We start from the raw sequence: 20,140 nt of genomic DNA on the forward strand, positions 1-20,140 counted from the left end.
TTCTCCATGTTCCTGGTACTAGACTTAGGTCAACGCAATATCATATCTCAACAAAGTGAAAAAATTTTATCTAGTTATGAGTCAGCATTCTTTCTGGAAAACTACTCAATATTCATATAATTCATAGGTCAGTAATAGATTGTAATCCATCAAAACTCCAATTACTTCATGTTTCTTTGTACATAAAAAAGGAGACCACTCCTTTCTCAATATATTAAGAGATTTTTAAAAAGAGCCTGAGAAGTGAAAGTCTGAGGATGGAGTGGGAGCACCCCCTGAAACTCACTATATTAGTCTTTGAAAACTGAGATGATGATCTCATAAGCGATATTTAGCAATGATGCAAATAGGGAGATGTTGCATATACCGTATTTTTCGCACTATAAGACATTTCAGACCATAAGATGCATCTAGCTTTTGGGGAGGAAAACAAGAAAAAAAAATCTGCCTCTGCCTCCCAGCAGTTTGCCTCCTTGCAGCAAACAGCGAACAGCTTGGTCAGCTTCAGCACAGCCTGATTTAGAACAAGCAGCTGATTGGCAGTTGGATCAGTTGTTCTAGGCTGCAGGGATCGCCGCCGCCCATTCCTGCCACCTATCGTCACCTCTGTGCACCCCATTTTTGGCCTCCACACATCACATTTTCAGCCTCTGCATGTCCATTTTTAGCCTCCGTGCATCCCATTTTTGTCCCATTCCAGGCAGTGGGAATTGCTGCCACTGCTGCCAATTGCTGCTGCTGCCAGCGATAGGAGGCGATAGTGGTGATCCCGGCCACCTGGAATGGGCCGAAAACAGGGCGCACAGAGGCCAAAAATGGGATGTGTGGAGGCAGCGATAGGTGGTGGTGGCGATGGGTGGCAATGGGTGGCAGCGATCCCCACAACCTAGAACAGCTGATTGGTGGTATTCCGGAAGGCTGATCCAACCACCAATCAGCTGCTCATGCTAAATCAGGCTGTTCTGAAGCTGAACAGGCTGTTTGCTGTTTGCTGCAAGGAGGCAAATTGCTGGGAGACAGAGGTCGAAGGTTGGGGGGCAGCAGATGGGTGGGGCTTCAGCAACATTCACTCTATAAAATGCACAGACATTTCCACCCACTTTTTTGGGGTGGAAGTGTGTCTTATAGACCAAAAAATACGGTATATCTGATCTCCAACTGAATGGTGAAGTCTAGCTAATCTTATCTGATCTTAAAAGTTAATCAGGGTCAGATCAGGTTAGAACACGGATGGGGGGGTACATCAGAAAACCCCACAGTTATATGTAAGACTATTGTTAAAGTCAAAAATAATGTAGGAAAAGGCAACAGCAAAAAAGAGTCGCTCAGAAAATTACATGAATTTGCCCATGAAATCATGAGGAATCAAGCTCAATTCGAATAATATATATCTACTCCATTTACAGAATTTTGTTATGTTGTATTAGGTTAAGCTGTTATGTTAATGTGTTGCAATAATTAGAACTGGCTCCCAGCAGTTAAAATTGATTATTATTCTTCCTTATTTTTTTTTAAAAAGAAGGAAGAATAATAATCAATAAAAGTGTAATATGTTTATGATTATATGGTCTGGTCATACATGACAAACATTCCATTCATTTAGGCATTTCTTATCTACATAATTTCAGTAACTCATAGTTTAGCTACTTAGAGAAATACGTTCAAGAACAAAACAAAGTCAGCAATAGATATAGACTTGTTTAAAACAGAAATCTACTGTGTTTTCCCCAAAATAAGCCCTCCCCTGAAAATAAACCCTTTCCCAAATATAAGCCATCCCCCGAAAATAAGCCCTCCCTGAAAATATTTAAACCCATGTGCAGCTGGTCCCCACCATTTCCTCTGGTTAGGGTTAGGGAGACAGAACTGGAAATCAGGTAAGACAGCAAGAGGAGCTCCGTCTTGCTCCATTTGCCCCAAAATAATAAGACCTCCCTGAAAATAAGGCCAAGCGCTTATTTTGAGGTTCAAAAAAATATAAGACAGGGTCTTATTTTTGGGAGGAAACAGTAAAAAATAATATCTTACAGCAAATACTGGATTAACCAGCATCAGTGCTAACCAGAATGTAGGAAACATCAGAGACAAGGTCACTTCAAAAATAGATATACTAAGGAATCCTCTGACCTGAAGAAAGTAAATTGATGTCCATAGATCCAAGGGTGGAGGGTTAGACTGGGATATTCACCAAACGGAGGGATGATGAGTGTAAGTATCAGAGCCAGCAACACAAAGCTAGCAGGTAGAACAATCTGCCGGTAGAACAATATGGAATATGTGAGATAACTGCTTTCACACAGTATCTTATTAATAGCAATAATAATAGCACTTGGCCTTACAGTATATACCGCCCCACAATTGCTTTATAGCACTCTCTAAGCAGTTTACAGAGTCAGTATGTCGCCCCCAAACAATCCGGCTCCTCATTTTACTGACCTCGGAAGGATGGAAGGCTGAGTCAATCTTGACCCGGTGAGAATTGAATTCCTGCCTGTGGGCAGAGTTAGCATGCAATACTGCATTCTAACCCCTAATGTCTATGTCCCATTCCAATATAAGTTACTGTTGTGGCCCCGCCCTCTGAGCCTGTCCCATCGGAGGAAGAAAGCTCCGAGCATGAGGAAGAGGAGTCAGCCAGGCCTCCCTCTCCAGGCCCCTCCCCTCTGGCATTGTCTCAAGTGCCGGCCGAGGGAGAGGAGACAGCTGATTCGAGTCAAAGTGATAATGACACATCATTCCTGGACGCACGCCTCCGAAGGCGTGATAAACGTTTGCAGCAGCTTGGGAGGCGTGCTAGGGATTAGAACTGAGTCACTGGACCACACCCCAGAGACCACACCCCAGAGACTATATAATAGAGAGTGGTGGTCAAGGATCTTTTGTGACGAACAAAGCAAAACCTTGGAGTCACTAAAGCCTCGTCCGGAACTGCTGGGAGGAATATTATTTCTGTTTGGACTTTCTTGAACGTTCGTATCTTATCTGTCTGTTTGTGAAAATAAAGTAACTTGGCAGACGGTGTGTCTATCGCTGCCAAGTCGGAGATAAGAACTGGGTGCGTTCCAAAGTGTTTCCTTAACCCTCGACTGGCTGTGTGTGTGTGTGTGGGGACGGGGACAGATCAGTTACAAGAAGATCTAGAGTGGATACTCGTGCTGGAAATCTATCTAATCCTGGTTTTAATTCACATTAAAACATGGTTACACAGTAAATTTCAATTTCTACATTTCTGGTTTTTTAAAAAATCCTAAACAAGAAATTCTTACTAATGGCTTCTCAGTTATATAAAATAAGACTAAAAAAGCCTAGGAAATTGCATTTGTTAACCTAATTTAGTATTGCTGTCCAGTGGCTTTTGGACAGATGTTCCTGGAGCTGTATGGAGAATACGTGCAAACTATTGCCAAACTCTCCAGGATATAAATACCTAGCCAAAAGAATGTTCTAAGCTATGTATGTGTGGTATAATTCTCACTCTAGTACATTTTTATTCATTTGTTATATTTACGTCCAGCTCTTCTTCTAGGAGTTCAAGGCAGACTATTTGATTTCCTTTCCCTTTATTTTCACAACAATAAACCTGCAAAGTAGGTTAGATTCAGAGAGAGTACAAAGGGTCCAAAAGCCCCTTGTGAGCTCCATGTTTGAGTGGGACTTGAATCGGGATCTTTTTGATCCCAGCCCAACATCTTAATCACTGAATACTTAACATACTGAACAGGGATAGTTGATTCTACAATGTAGACTCTGGACTTTCACACTACAATAGAACTATAATAAACATCTTCATTAACTTTGATATATGTCAGGGGTGGGGGGTGGGGGGATAGTAAGCATGTACCTGAGCCAAGAAATCTTTAATACTACGGGTGGTATGATGGAAACGTTTGATGAGAAGAGCTTTAATCTGCTGAAGTATAAGGTGGCCACCTTTATTTTGCCAAGATCCTTTGCCATCGCTCTTATCTCCATCTAGAGAAGCACAGCTGTTCGTTGAAGCTCTTTGGGGGGCTCCCTCTTTGGCTCCAGCAGAAGCATTCTCCTGTGCGGCTCCTGGATTTTACAAATAAGAATTCCCATGCCAGTTTTGTTCAGGGCACAATGAAAAACATTTTAGTCCCACAAGTCAGTTGGCAAACCAGCATGTATTTATGTGAGTTGCAACGTTCCAGGATCATGTGATCATGTTTGCAACCTTCTCCGTTGGATTCCAAAAAAGCATAGTCAATGGGGAAAGCTAGTTTTGTTTAATGACCATGTGGTACACCTTGCCAACTGCAATGATTCATGTAACAATTGTGGCACAAAAGGTCAAAAATTTGGGTGCAACTCACTTAACAAATGCCTTGCCTTGCTTAGTAACAAAAATTCTGATCCCAATTGTTATAAGTCAAGGACTATATACATATAAAATACCCAGTCAATCCACTATGCAGAAATGAATGCCTGATCACAATTTGTATAAATCAAGGTCTCTCTCCCTCTCCCTCTCCCTCTCTCTCTCTCCCTCCCTCCCCCCCTCTCTATCTAACTATCTATCTATGCATTCATTTCTGCATTGTGGATTGACTGGTATATATCAGTATATATTGACTATATATACACACACATATATATACACACATACACACATATATATATAATACCCAGTCAATCCACAATGCAGAAATGAATGCATAGATAGATAGATAGATAGATAGATAGATAGATAGATAGATAGATAGATAGATAGATGAGAGCGAGGTGGGGAGGAGAGAGTGAGGATGATAGCAAAAGTAACCATGAAGCTTCAGCATGATCAGACTGAATGTCTTCATAGCACTTTTAATCATTTCTGCATTATGGATTGACTGGGTATTTTCCAAAACATATCCTCTTTTCTTGACATGAGAATGTTTCCTGACTTATGGAAGAGGCAATAGATAGCATGAGGAAGCACATGATTTAAGTGAACACTACTGTACTGAATGTTATAGGTGGTAAGAGGTATACTGGAATTCACCGCTAAATTTGTAGTATTAAAATACGGGAGACTTTTCATACAAACTTTGGTTTTCAGAGACTCGATTATGGAATGCGTACCTGTATTGGGTATTTCAAGGTCAGCCTCAGCTGTAACTTTCAAGAAAACCTGAAAGACAGATGTATGAGAAGATGCTGTATGGAAGCAAAGGAAGCACTGGCATCTTTACGCATATCCTCTCCCTCCACCCCAATACAACACAAGTGAAAAATCTTGCTCTTCTCATTTTATTTTTAATGAATGTTTAAAAAACTCTAAAAGGGCACAAAATAATTTATAAAATCAGGGTAATAGGAAGAAATATACTAACTATAGTATAAAGTTAGTATAGGATTAGACTAACTATCCCATCTTTATCCCCTTAACCTTCCATCTTTATTCTGGTGTCTTCAGATGGGGTAAATTACAACTCCTATCTTCCCATCAGACAGTTCTAATTTAATAGTTATTATTACTCTAGCAATATTTGTTACTACAATGCAGGGAAAAACATCACTGCCCTATAGAAATTATTTCTACCTCTCCAAAAACTAAAACACTGGCTTAATATCAGCAGATGATTATACAATTTAGTTTGGAACATCCATCCAAAATAGAAAAGCAAGGGCTGGACAAAACTAAACTGCTTGAATATCTGAAGATTACCAACCTCTTCAAGTGGTGTATCTGAGATCCCAAAACTGCTGAGTCCTATGTCAGCCAGAGTTTCCTCTAATTCTCTGAAAAGACTGGAATAGGCTCGTTCTTTAAAATTCTTATTTGGCAGAAGATAGACAAGTTCCTGACCAATATTTTCAATTAACTGTGCTTCTGGAACATGATGGTGGACAATTTCATTTAGTTCATTCAAATTACCTAGTTGAAGAAATCAATAAAGTGAATTATTTATCAAAGTGTTATTTATTATTAGATCTATAAAAGAAGGTGAGAGAACCTGGTGCTCTCTGGATTGTTTGCTTGCAGGCAAATAATACTTATCAAAGTAACTTTGTTAGTGTGTGTGTGTGGGGGAGGGTCTACTACCTGTTTATTTACAGTAGCTTGTCCTACTAGTTGTGTGCAGGTGTAGTTTTCTCCTTAGTAGTTCCTTGTTTAGGATATTGTTTTCTGCTTGATTGCAACTCCCTACCCTCAAAACAGGTAGGCTAAGTTTCTGTATAATGTATAAAGAGGGAGCAGACCCCATATTCACTCACATGGATGATGTTATCTAGTTGGGTAATGAAATGTCTGAAAGCAAACAACCAAACTCAAGGTCTCCACAGTTCAACTTTGAGCTACATATATATTCTCTTCTATAAGGAGTTGAGAGAGAATAGCCACTTTCATTCTATTCACTATGACTCTTGTGGCTCAGTCGAATATATTTCAAAGATCACACTATCAAGTATTTTGTTTGTTTGCTTATTTACTTAATCTCCTGCCTTTATTTTATTTATAAATAACTGAAAGTAGCGAATATATCCGACACATTTTCCTCTTCTTTTCCCCACAACTCTGTGAAGTGAGCTGAAAGACAGTGATTGAAAGTCACCCAGCTGGCTTTCATGCAGTGGTGAAATGTAAAATTTGGTTCTATGGACGTGGCTTGGTGGTGCTGGGGGTAATGTGACTGGGTGGGCGTGGCCAACTTTTTTTTTTTTTTTACTTTTAAAAGCCTCTGATGATCAGGCAACTCAGCTGGGATCGGCAGAGGCTTTTAAAAGCATTTTTTTTCCTACAACCTCTTCAGCTGACGATCCCAGCTGAGCCACGTGATCATCAGAGGCTTTTTTTTTTACTTTTAAAAGCATTTTTCCGCCAAAGAGGTTGTAGAAAAAATGCTTTTAAAAGTAAAAAAAAAAGCCTCTGAAGATCACGCGGCTCAGCTGGGCATAGTGGGGGGGGGGTTCAGGGTTCTCCGAACCACCCGCTGCCATCGCTACCAGATCGGGCGATCCGGTCTGAACCGGGAGCATTTCACCCCTGCTTTCATGGCTAAGGTAGGATTATAACTCACAATCTCCTGCTTTCTAGCCTGTTGTCTTAACTACTAGATCAAACTGGCTCTCTCAAATAGCGTCAAGAAAGACCGTTTATAATTTCTGCAAGTGCCATATTAACTTAAAGCCATAAAGCAGCAAGAGCTGGGGATTTCCCACTGAAATGGCAACTCTTTGTCAATGTATCTAATTGAAATTTTACATAATTTGTATTCACAAATGCTCTTTGGGGAAAAAAAATTAAAAGGCAAATTGAAGAAAAAAGGCAGAGGAGAAATCATCATCATTCTTACTGACTAACAACTGAAACAAGGTATAAACATATTGATTTCAGTTGTACACATTCTAATCACTCTAGACGGTCTTGATCAAGAGTCATTTGCTCAAAAGTTGGAATTGTGATAATGCTGGGATTACAAAATATAGCCCAAAATGACATAATGTGTATTTACTAGAAGCATGAGAGTCCTGCTGAACACAAATAGCCTTTTATGCCAGAGGCCTCCAAGGAGAATTTTATCACAGCCACTCCCCAATGGTTTTTCTAAACCTCTTGTCCTCCGAAACTCTATTTACCTATTATGCCTAATAACCACTGATAGGCCCATTGTTTGTGAAAGTGAGTAAGCCAGTTCCATCTTATAACATTGTGCAATGAACATGTGAAGCAAACCTTGTTCTTACCTTCTAGTTCCTCTTCAACAACAGTATCCCCTTTGTCCACAGAGGCACAGCAGCTGGAGCAGGAGCAGGAGCACCTGGATCCTAGGCTACAGGAGGCCTGTAAGAAAATAAGTAATAACATCTTCATCCTTTTCTGTATGTTCATATTACATAATACATATAGTTTACACAGGGCAAACATTTCCAGGTAAGTCAAGAACAGCTTTTTCCTCAATCTTAGGGAAAATGTATCTGAGTGTGATAAGGAGTACAGAGAGTCCTTGACTTAGAACCTTTCATTTAGTGACCTTGTAAAGTTATAACAGCACTGAAAAAAAGTGACTTACAACCGATCCTCACATTTACAACTGCTGCAGCATCCCCCTTATCGCATTGATCAAGATTCAGGCGTTTGGTGGCCACATATATTTACCACAGTTGCAGCATCCCACTCGGCTTCCCTCAAACCAAATCAATGGGAGAAGCCATTCACTTAGTGACTGCATGGTTCACTTAACAGCGGCAATGATTCGCTAAACAGACATGGCGAAAAAGTTGTAAAATCAGGCATGGCTCACTTAACAACTGCCTTGCTTAGTAGCAGAAATTCTGGTCCCAAATGTGGTCGTAAGTCAAAGACTACCTGTAGTTGATTTCTACAGAATTCCTACATATTGGCAATGGAGTATTGTATTTAAAGTTACAAAATGGAATATACAACCTTCATAAAGGAATAAGCTATCCTTAAAAAAAAATAATGACACAAATTAAACCAGTATTTTTCAGAAAGGAGTTAAAAACTTACACACTAGATAATTTAAAACAGGGGTCTCCAACCTTGGCAACTTTAAGCCTGGCGGACTTCAACTCCCAGAATTCCCCAGCCTGATTTAAAAAGCACCCTGATCTTAGAGTAAACTGTTATCCTACAAATTCCTGGTGAACAGACACTTTTTTCAATTATGACCTACCAGAAAATGGAGCTGTTCCCTTTGGAATGTTTCATTATTTGTGTGTGGTCACTGACAAGGCTCTACTTCTGCCTATCACACTATCAGGAGATGAATAGCTCCTTCTCAGCTGCTTTTAGTTTAGATTAGGTGTTAGTGGCTGAGATGTTGTATAAGTATTTAGGACTAAGCCTTTTATTATATATAGTCTAATGCAGGGAGGAGGTCCAACCTTGGCAACTTTAAGACTTGTGGACTTCAATTCCCAGAATTCCCCAGCACAATTCTGAGAGTTGAAGTCCACAAGTCTTAAAATTGCCAAAGTTGGACACCCCTGGTGGGTTTAGTAGCTGAGAGGCAAACAGTGCAGGACTAGTACTAGTGGCTTCTCCTCCCTTGAGATCAACTCTAAGAAAACAGAAGAAAGAATATTTTATATCATTTTGCCCAAAGCTTAGAAATACAGAACACATAAACATTGTCCAGTCAGGAAACATAAGACCTAGATATAGAACCATACTGTCTTCCATATGTTGAAGTTTTTTTTTTAATTTCAAATTCCCTGATTAAACCAATAAAGTCAAATCTTTAGATTAAAAGAGGTTGATTAGGGGAAAGAGAATGCAAGGAAAAGCAAGGGAAGGCTACAGCCACACAATGAGAATTCAAAACAATCAATACAATCAGGCTAATCTAACTAAACTAGATATTTATTGTATCCTTGAATAAGATACTGAGTTTTCAAGACATCCAGATCCAGGCTATTCAGAAGAGGTTCTCCTCCCTCCCACTTCCTTTTTTCCTCTCAATAAGAATATGGAGGATAATTAAAAGCCATCCTTTTGGGGGAATAGACTGCCATTTTGCTCATAAAATACTCTGCTCTGAACTCATGAGCCTATCTAGTAAATCAGAATTTGCTAGTGTCTATAAACCATCTTCCTAGTGACTCCTGATTGGTAATGGTCCAATCTAGATTCCACTAGTTATGCCACTCTATTAGTGGGATTAAAGGGAAGCAACATTTTTGGAAAACAAAAGCTGCATTCTGTTAATTCAACATCCCTGATGCTTTAGGGGGCACTATTGCGCCATATCAAAAACTACAGTAGGTATTTATCATAAGGCAATCAAAATGAAATTGAATATGAAGCTATGGAAGTGCCTGGAGGACCACCTTTGGCTTGGAATGATGGTAATATGGGTACCAGTTATGCCTTCCTGGAAGGAGCTTGAGTGGAACCCCACAAAGTAGCCATCTACCTCATTTCTCTGGGTGGGACCTCTTGAACCTCAAACTGGGCCTGGAAACATACTTGCATCATATGATTAGCCAGTCCCAGTTAGTATATCTGTCACAAAATTTTGGAGTGATTCAAGTTTTTGAACCACATTCAAAGATAAACCCAGACACAAGGTACTGCAGTTATCAAAACACATTTAGTTTTTAATGATGCTGCAGTTATACAAGCAATTAATACTTTGTCCTTTCAATCTACCGGTTCTGTTACCCATCCTCTCCTCCTACTTTTATGTGTTTTATCTACCTATTTTGTTTCTCTTCCTTTCTCTTTCAACTTAAGTGCATTCCTTCCTGAGCTCTACATCTTCAGTGTAACTCTTCAACTACCACTCCTTACCCAACCACAATCAACCAAGATTCCCACATCAATGCCTTGACTTATTTATAAATAATATAAAAAATAATAAAAGGTGGGATACAAATTAATAAACGTTCTATGGCTCACTCATGCGTTTGCTTCACATTCATTTTCCCCACAGAAATAGCATAGAATATAGCATAATTGATATTTAAGGGTCAGCCGAGCTGTTATTTAGTAGTGCCACTTGATTCTTCCCCCTGAATAGAATCAGGGATAGGATTCAGCCTATTCGGACCGGTTCGGGTGAGTCAGTAGCTCCAATAATCAGCTGAGAGCGAACTGGTTCACTGTGACGATCATGTGGCCCCTCCTGCCCGTCCCTGCACTATATTTTATTTTTTATTTTTTATTTTCTTTATTTTCTTTTTTTGAAGCCCAGCTGTTAGGCGTGGTAGAGCCTCACCTGTTTTACTCACTAGGGCTCCAGTCGAAGTTAAGTTTTAGACCGGAAGCGCGTGCTCAGCAAACTGGTTATTACACTGGTTGAATCCCACCACTGAATAGAATGTATGTAATTATGGAGTCACTCACAATATCTGAATTCACTCTGGGGCCAAATGCTATTTGTGCAAAAACGGTGCTAACCACTTACTACATCTTTTTGACCATTTTCAACACTTTTCATCTTGCGAACCAAGGTGAGATAAAAGCCTGATCCAAAGGAGTTCTTTAAAAAAACAGGTGATCCTGAGCAGTGCAGCTTTCCTCGGGAAACGATGGCAATGCGATCCCCAAGGATATCTGCCTCATCCATGTGATGGGTAGACAGTATGATGGTCCTGCCTGAGAGGAAGCAACAGATCTGTCAAACATTCATTTGGACATTCAAGACGCGTACCTGGGATTGATGCAGAGGATTGTACAGGTGTACACACGGGAATCTTTTATCCCTGACCGCTTCATGCTATTTCAAACATTGATAATCTGCCACAGAGGATGGGGCAGAGAGAATGATGCACAATGTTCACATCTCCTGAATTTTCAAATATCTACATTATTTGATGTAGGCAATCAGGAGGCACCATGGGAAATGTTGAGAACATATTGTCGGCAATATAGGTGCTTCTTGACTTAGGACTGTAATGGAGCCTGGAATTACAGTGGTAAGTGGTAATCATGCGACCCAGTGGTAATAACTGGGTCGCATGATTGCACCCAGTTTTTACAATCATTTTTGCCTAGGATTGCTTTCCCTGGCTTAAAAGCCCTATAATATTTTGATAGTGCAGAGATCAAGAGAAATGACATTGTTTTGTCCTAAAACACAGCAGAAAAAGTTTACTGGAAGAATTTGAACATTCCAGCTGGATCTGGAAAGAATTCTGGCTTGTAGATGTCAATGTAAACTTAAAATACTTATCATTTATAAACAAAAAAGGCAGACTTATTGTAATTATACAAAGACCTAATCAGCCACTGTAGATCATATCACAAAAATCATATGACTGATTTCTAATAAAGTCTTTCAAGTTGGAGCTGTTTCTTTGAATAAGCAAAGCAAAGTCTTCATTGTTGACTGAACTTCAGATGTTGCTAGTTCATAACTTTATTTGTTCACATTTTTAAAAAATTCTAATTTATTTTTTTATTGAATGCAAAAAGAAAAGAGAAGAAAAAGGCCCACAACTTTTATATATATATATATTTTAAAAAGATAATCTTATATATATATATTAGATTTCATTAATAATATAATTATATATATACATACATATATATATATATATATATATATATATATATATATATATATATATACATATATATATATAATGTTCTACAATTAAATTATGAACTAACAATTCACTTAAATAAAGAAATCAGTGATACAGTATAAGCATTATCTCTCACCTTGTTTTCACCTCGATTCTTGAAACATATTACCTCACAAAACTTTATTCAAAAGATACCCTTAATATGTGAGGAAACATGCATAGCATAAATGGTATAATTAGCTAAGCAATAAATGTCCAGTTCAGGGGAAATGGACAGGTGCTATCAAAACTCAAAAATTCACAGGGGTAAAAAATTCATTAAACTAACCTGAAGTTTTATAATAGTTTTATAATTAAAGTTTTATAATATAAAAGACGTGGCTCTTCCGTCAAATAACTTGATCTGCTAGGGGTTGCACAAACTGTAATAATTTTAAATATGGTTTTTAAGGGGTTTTTAACTTATTTTGTGATTTTGTGATTTGTATTATTAATTGTTGTTGTAAGCCGCCCTGAGTCCTTCGGGAGAATGGCGGCATATAAATTGCAAAAATAAAATAAAATAAATAAAATAATAAATAATAGTTACAAGCTATTGTAATTGACATAATGAAACTAATGAAACTAATATTTTTGTGGCATTTTTCAGTTCAATATGTCTATTACTTTACATAATAATCCAGCATCACTTTTATTAAATGAAATGATTATCCCTTAATTTTATTCATAACAAATAATAGTTTCCCCCATGGTTGAGTAACCAGTTAATAATGAGGAAAGGGTCGAGTGCACCTGTCAAAACACTGCCCACATATAATTAGTTATGTCTTAACAGCCTTAGGTTTTAGACTACAAAGGCTTGTCAACCTATAAAGCAAGACAAAATATGTAAAGTTGCATGTTAGAGACAGGTGTTATTTCCCACCTTCCCCCTTTGGCGGAGAATGTGTGACATCTTGTCATTTTTAATCACAATAAACAAACTAATGGCTCCCAGAGAGTACTCAATGCATTTGGAAATGGATGGGGGGTGGGTGGGCACTGACACACCACCAGAAAGTCCGTGAACTTCATGATTGCTACTTTTTCATTTTAATGGGAAACCTATTTTCAGAAGGAAAATATAATTATTGGTGCATAGACAATAACAGAGTTAGTTTGGTATCCCTCAGCCCAACCCACCTCAGGTTGTTGTTGTGGGGAAAATAGGAAGAGAAAATACGTTGGATATGTTTGCCGATTTTAGTTATTTGTAAAAATAATAAAGATGGGAAGAAAGAAAGAAAGAAAGAAAGAAAGAAAGAAAGAAAGAAAGAAGGAAGGAAGGAAGGAAGGAAGGAAGGAAGGAAGGAAGGAAGGAAGGAAGGAGGGAGGGAGGGAGGGAGGGAGGGAGGGAGGGAGGGAGAGGAGGAGGGAGGGAAGGAAGGAAAGAAGGAAGGAAGGAAGGAAGAAGAGAAGAGACAAGAGGAGAGGAGGGAGGGAGGGAGGAAGGAAAGCTTTTTGTGTTGCTGCAGAATATAAAACATAACTCAACATAAGTACACATACATATCCAAACTGTTATCAAGTATATAGTGCCATATAAAGTTGTTTTAAAGCCAGAGTTACTTTTTTTGAAATAAAATTACCTGAGCGGTATTTCAGAAGGAGATCCCAAATAGAGCGTCTGGAGTATGGATCCACTCCAGATGTAGGCTCATCTAGAACTACTACTTTTGCTTCACCCACAAAAGAAATGGCAATAGATAGTTTCCGCTGCATGCCACCTAAATAAGGAAATGGGGGGGGGGGGATCTTAAAACATAGTTATAGCCAAGTTATATCCAAGAAAGGGCTACTTTAATAGAGGACAGTTTGCTTTTGGGTAGCATACAAGAGAATTCACATCAAATATTTAAGTCAACTTTACAAAGTCTAGTAAAAATTCAAAGATAGTCACTTTAGCACTTGATAATATGGATTAATGTGCATAAAGGTTTAGACCAGAGGAAATATGCTATAGTTCAAGATACCATATGATTCTTGTTTCGGTTTTACCATCAGACAAGCAAAGCATTGCTCTGAAATTTATTTCTCATTTAATATGTGTATTCAACATTTTTCTTATAAAATACTCAGAAAGTCCTCAGAAATGGTTTGTGGGGGCAATAAGCTGACTTTGTATTTTATTTATTTATTTATTTATTTATTTAATTTGTATACCGCCCTTCTCCCAGAAGGGACTCAGGGCGGTGAACAGCCAAAATTAAAAAACATACAAATGCAAAAGTTAAGATAATTAAAAGAATTAAATCATTGGCTACCCAAATTTAAAACCCCAAATCCATAAAATTTAAAATCCCAATTAAAAAAACCATTTAGGCTAGGCCGGCTTGATGAAATAAAAACGTCTTCAGGGCTTTACGGAAGGTCCGGAGGTCTGGGATCAATTGTATTCCAGGAGACAGCTCATTCCACAGGGCGGGTGCCCCCACAGAGAAGGCTCGCCCCCTGGGGGCCGCCAGCTGACATTGCCTGACCGACGGCACCCCGAGGAGGCCCTGTCTGTGAGAGCGTATTGGCCGGTGGGAGGTTATCGGTAGCAGCAGGCGGTCTCGCAAATACCCTGGCCCTAAGCCATGGAGCGCTTTAAAGATGAGAACCAACACCTTAAAGCGCACCCGGAAGACCACCGGGAGCCAATGCAGCTCGCGCAGGAGAGGTGTTACGTGGGAGCGCCACGTTGCTCCCATAATCACCCGCGTGGCCGCATTCTGCACCAGCTGGAGCCTCCGGGTGCTCCTCAGGGGGAGCCCCATGTAGAGAGCGTTACAGTAGTCCAGGCGTGACGTAACCAAGGCATGAGTGACTGTGCACAAGGAGTCCCGATCCAGAAAGGGGCGCAACTGGCGTATCAGGCAAACCTGATAAAAAGCCCCCCTGGCCACGGCCGTCATATGCTCTTCTAAAGACAGCCGTGTGTCCAGGAGGACGCCCAAGTTGCGAGCCCCCTCTGTGGGGGTCAATGACTCGCCCCCAATAGCCAGCGATGGCACCAGCTGGCTATACCAGGACGCCGGCATCCACAGCCACTCAGTCTTGGAAGGGTTGAGCCGAAGCCTGTTCCTCCCCATCCAGACCCGCACGGCCTCCAGACACTGGGACATCACTTCGAGGGCATCATTGGGGTGGTCTGGGGTGGAAATGTACAGCTGAGTGTCATCAGCGTACAGATGGCATCGCACCCCAAAACCACGGATGATCTCACCCAGCGGCTTCACATAAATGTTGAACAGGAGCGGCGAGAGGACCGACCCTTGCGGCACCCCGCAAGCAAGGCGCCTCGAGGTCGACCTCTGCCCCCCTGCCAACACAGACTGCGACAGGTCAGAGAGATAGGAGGAGAACCACCGCAACACGGTGCCTCCCACCCCCAGTCCCTCCAGCCGGCGCAGCATGATACCATGGTCGATGGTATCAAAAGCCGCTGAGAGGTCTAACAGGACCAGAACAGAGGAACAACCCCTGTCCCGAGCCCTCCAGAGATCATCCACCAATGCAACCAATGCCGTCTCCGTGCTGTACCCAGGCCTGAAGCCGGACTGGCATGGATCTAGATAGACGGTTTCATCCAGGAACTGTGGGAGCTGTCGCGCAACCACACTCTCCACAACCTTCGCAACAAAGCGAAGGTTGGAGACCGGACGATAGTTTGCCAAAATGGCCGGGTCCAGAGAAGGCTTCTTGAGGAGGGGCCTCACCACCGCCTTTTTCAAGGCGGGAGGCAAGAAACCCTCTCTCAGAGAAGCATTTATGATCCTCTGGAGCCAGCCTCGTGTTACCTCCCGGGTGGCCAGTACCAGCCAGGAGGGGCACGGGTCCAATAAACATGTGGTTGCGTTTAACCTCCCCAGGATCCTGTCCACGTCCTCAGGAGTCACAGGGTCGAACTCATCCCAGGTAACATTCTCAAGACCAGCCTCAGTCACCCCGCCGGGATCTACCCAGTCAGAGTCCAAGCCTTCCCGAATCTGAGCGATTTTATCGTGCAGATACTGTGCAAAATCCTCAGCCTGCCCTTGCAAGGGGTCTTCCCGCGCTCCCTGATATAGGAGGGAGCGGGTCACCCTAAACAAGGCGGCTGGGCAGTTATCTGCTGATGCAATAAGAGCGGAAAAGTGGTTACGCTTTGCCGCTTTTATCGCCACTAGATAGGTCTTAATATGAGACCTAACTAGTGTTCGGTCGGATTCGGAGCGACTAGCCCTCCAACCACTCTCTAGGCGTCTTTTCCGGCGCTTCATCTCCCTCAGCTCCTCGGAAAGCCAAGGGGCAGGGCAGGTTCGGCGTCGGGTCAGAGGCCGCAAAGGCACGACTCGGTCCAGAGCACCGGCGGCTGTCCTATCCCAGGCAGCCACCAGATCTTCAGCCGAGTCATGAGCCAGAGTTTCAGGAACTGGCCCAAGCTCCCTCTGGAACCTATCAGGATCCATCAGGCGCCTGGGGTGGAACCACCTGGTTGGTTCCGCCTCCCTGCAGTGGGGTGCAGCGGTCAAAAGGTCCAGTCTCAGGAGAGAATGGTCCGACCATGACAGGGGTTCAATAACTATATCCCCTATATCCAGACCACTCCGCCACTGACCAGAGATAAAAACCAAGTCCAGAGTGTGTCCTCCCACGTGAGTGGGGCCATGAATTAATTGTGTCAGGTCCATGGCTGTCATGGAAGCCATAAACTCCCGAGCCATCCCAGACGCCCCACCGGTAGATGGCAGGTTGAAATCCCCCATGACCAAAAGTCTGGGGGTATCAACCGCCACCCCGGCAATAACGTTGAGAAGCTCGGGCAGGGCCGCTGTCACGTGGCAGGGAGCCAGGTACGCGATCAGCAGGCCCACCTGCATCCCATGGCCCCACTTCACCAGGAGAGACTCACATCCGGCTATCTGAGGTACAGTGGCCTCCCTCGGATCAAGACCTTCCTTTATAACGACCGCCACCCCCCCACCCCTGCCCTGGGCCCTTGGCTGATGGAATGCGCGGAAACCTGGTGGGCACATCTCTACGAGGGGGACCCCCCCTCTTGGCCCAACCAGGTCTCTGTAATACCTGCCAGGTCCGCACCCCCCTCCTGTATTAGCTCACAAATGAGGGGGGCCTTATTAACCACGGACCTGGCGTTGCACAACATCAGTCTAAGGCCTGGGCTCTGAGACTCTGGACAGCCGGGGAGACGAGAAGAGTCATGGGGGCCGAGGCATGCCACCGCTTGAAGATAGCGGGTGCGTGCCCCCACCACCTGATGTGGCCCCCTACTCCCGCCATATCTGCCCCTCCCAACCACGGTCCTGATAGAACTGCCCTCCACCCTATCCACACTGAGCTCCTCCACACCCCACTCCCCGCCTTCCGTTCCATGCCCCTGTAACGGGCCTGACCTATGCCCCTCCCTCCCCACCCCCTCCCCACAAAAGAACACCGCTTGGGGGCCCCCGAAAGCCCTACTACAGGTATATACAAAAGTATGAAGGCTATTGCTTAACGCATTGTAAGCCGCCCTGAGTCTCTGGAGAAGGGCAGCATATAAATCGAACCAATAAAAAAATAAATAAATAAGTCTTGCAAAAATAAAGATAGAAATACAGTCTTAATACAAAACAGGAACAGATTATCGTAAACTTTTGGACAAATTATGGTTCTCCGACTTCCACACCTGACAGGTTTTGAGCCTCTTCGTTCCTTTTATGTGGTAGGCCAATGTCTTCCAGGATCTTTTCTGTTTCCAGTTTTGCCTCTGCTTTGCTTCTTCCTTTCAACAGGGCATAGAACTGGATGTGTTCTGAAACAGTAAGGCTCAAGAAAAAAAAACACGGTGGCTTTAGTTGACCAAAGGAAACTAAATGAATGAATAAATGAGAATGTTGCATTTGTTGCTTTTCATATTTCTTCAAAAATGTACAAACCCTGCTTTTTCAGGGGCAAAAGAAATAGGTATGCAGTATTGGCAGAAACATCTCCAAGTGCCTTATTTGATTGAGAGAGGGAGGGGGAGAGGGAAGGAGGGGCTTCATTAATTTTGAAAGAGGAGAGAACATAATCCATCAGAAATAGTATTTGAAAGTAAAGGAAAGCTCTTTTGCAGCTATGGAGAGCCCTTTCATAGGCTGAAGAGCATCTGTCTTGATCTGTCTAGATTGGAGACTAGAATAAGACGATAGTCAGTAGTGGGTTCTACTTACCTTCGCTATCGGTTCGGAATCGGGGGCGCGCTCATGCACGGTGCTTCTGCGCATGCGCAGAACCTTCTGCGCATGTGCAGAGCATCTGTGATGACATCTGGGCGGGTGGGCGGAGCCACCGCCACTATCGGTTTACCCAAACCGGGGTGAACTGGTAGAAACCCACCACTGATGATAGTGAATGCTAATACTGAAGTGACATTTTACTTATTTATTTAATACAAATAGAAACTGTCTGGTGTGGCACAGCAGCCAAACAAGACAGGTACAGACTTCAATGGATAGTTAGGACTGCAGAAAAAAAAATTGCAACCAGCCTGCCTTCCATTGAGGATCTATGTATACTGCACAAACCAGAAAGAGGGCTGACAAAATATCTACAGATACCTTACAACCTGGACATAATCTATTTCAACATCTCCCCTAACGACGCCACTATAGAGCATTGCATGCCAAAACAACCAGACACAAAAATAGTTTTTCCTCCATGCCATCAGTCTGCTAAACACATAATTCCCACAATACTGTCTTGTTTCTCATCTTTCCTCATCCTCTCATCTTTCGAACTATCTTCTCCTATTGGTTTCTTATGATTTATCCATTGTTGTTTGTAACTTATGATTAATGATTGTAACTAGTAGCATGGTGTCACAATCCAAGTCTCACCTTTTGTAAGTGAACTAAGGTAAAGGTAAAGGTTTCCCTTGCCAGGGATGGGTTCTGCTTACCTTTACTACCGGTTCACAACGGGGTTGCTCACGCGTGCGCGCACTCTTCTGTACAAGCACAGAAGCTTCGGCAGATGCGCAGAAGCGGTTTTATGACATCAGGGTCAGTGGGCGGAGCCTCCCGCCAGTTTTACTACTGGTTCTCTAGAACCGCTGCAAACCAGGGGGCAACCCATCACTGTCCCTCGCACATATGTGCTAGTCGTTCCTGACTCTAGGGGGCAGTGCTCATTTCCGTTTCAAAGCCGAAGAGCCAGTGCTGTCCGAAGACATCTCCATGGTCATGTGGCCAGCATGACTAAACACCAAAGGTGCAAAGAATGCTGTTACCTTCCCACCAAAGGTGGTCCCTATTTTTCTACTTGCATTTTTTACGTGCTTCCGAACTGCTAGGTTGGCAGAAGAAGTGAACTAATGTCTAGTTCATTTCTATACACAAATGTATAAAAAGGGCAGAACGTGTATCATTACACATTACTCTGTGGGAGCTCCTGCCCCTTGGAATGAACTGCCCCCGGAAATACGTACAATCTCTGACCTCTGGGTTTTTCACTGTGCCCTCGAGACCCTACTGTTCCGACAGGCGGGGCTGTCTATTTAAGTGGTTTTAAATTGGAGTTTTAACTTGGGGTTTTAAATTTTGGCCGAAACTGTTTAATTGATTTTAATTACTTTTTAATGATGATGTCTGTATATTTATGTTTTTAAATTGGCTGTACACCGCTCCGAGTCCTTCGGGAGAAGGGCGGTATATAAATAAAATTAACATTAACATTATCCTGTGCCTGCTATCTTGCAGATTTTGACCTGCCCCTTATATCATAGCACCTTATAGCATTTTACTGACAAAACCAAGGCTTCTTAGAGAACTTTGAAACACATTTCTATTAGCACTTACTGATTGAACAAGATGTTGTTTTGGGGGCACATGCCTAAACTCTGCTGGATGGAATCAATGTGTATTTGGTTGTCCATTCCATCAATCAATATTGTTCCAGATGTAGGTGGGAAAAGACCTGTAATGATAGACCTAGACAAAAAAAAAAGACCCCTAAAAGGAATCAAATACTTGAATAAAGAATATTGGATTTATAATTAGTAATCATGATAATATAATAATTGCAAATAACAATTAAATTATAGCTACTATTACCATTAATTTCAGATAAATGGAGACCACATATGCCATTAACTGGT

At 42.1% G+C, this 20,140-nt stretch overlaps 1 protein-coding gene across 1 annotated transcript in view; it reads right to left on the bottom strand.

The window, feature by feature from the left end:
* Positions 1–20,140, bottom strand: part of ABCA4 (ATP binding cassette subfamily A member 4) — a 111,156-nt gene that overhangs the window by 25,178 nt on the left and 65,838 nt on the right. Inside the window, exons 18-26 of the mRNA XM_070941069.1 lie at positions 19,842–19,973; positions 17,690–17,829; positions 13,626–13,763; positions 10,875–11,065; positions 7,690–7,786; positions 5,669–5,878; positions 5,083–5,157; positions 3,842–4,053; positions 2,128–2,252 (exon numbers count right to left, since the gene is read on the bottom strand). Coding sequence (XP_070797170.1) covers positions 2,128–2,252; positions 3,842–4,053; positions 5,083–5,157; positions 5,669–5,878; positions 7,690–7,786; positions 10,875–11,065; positions 13,626–13,763; positions 17,690–17,829; positions 19,842–19,973 — 1,320 coding nt within the window. The remainder of the gene's footprint in view (positions 1–2,127; positions 2,253–3,841; positions 4,054–5,082; positions 5,158–5,668; positions 5,879–7,689; positions 7,787–10,874; positions 11,066–13,625; positions 13,764–17,689; positions 17,830–19,841; positions 19,974–20,140) is intronic.

This window comes from Pituophis catenifer, unplaced genomic scaffold (assembly GCF_029215685.1).
Source record: "Pituophis catenifer annectens isolate HBS135680 unplaced genomic scaffold, rPitCat1.0.hap2 SCAF_3, whole genome shotgun sequence".
Classification (NCBI taxonomy): Eukaryota; Metazoa; Chordata; class Lepidosauria; order Squamata; family Colubridae; genus Pituophis; species Pituophis catenifer.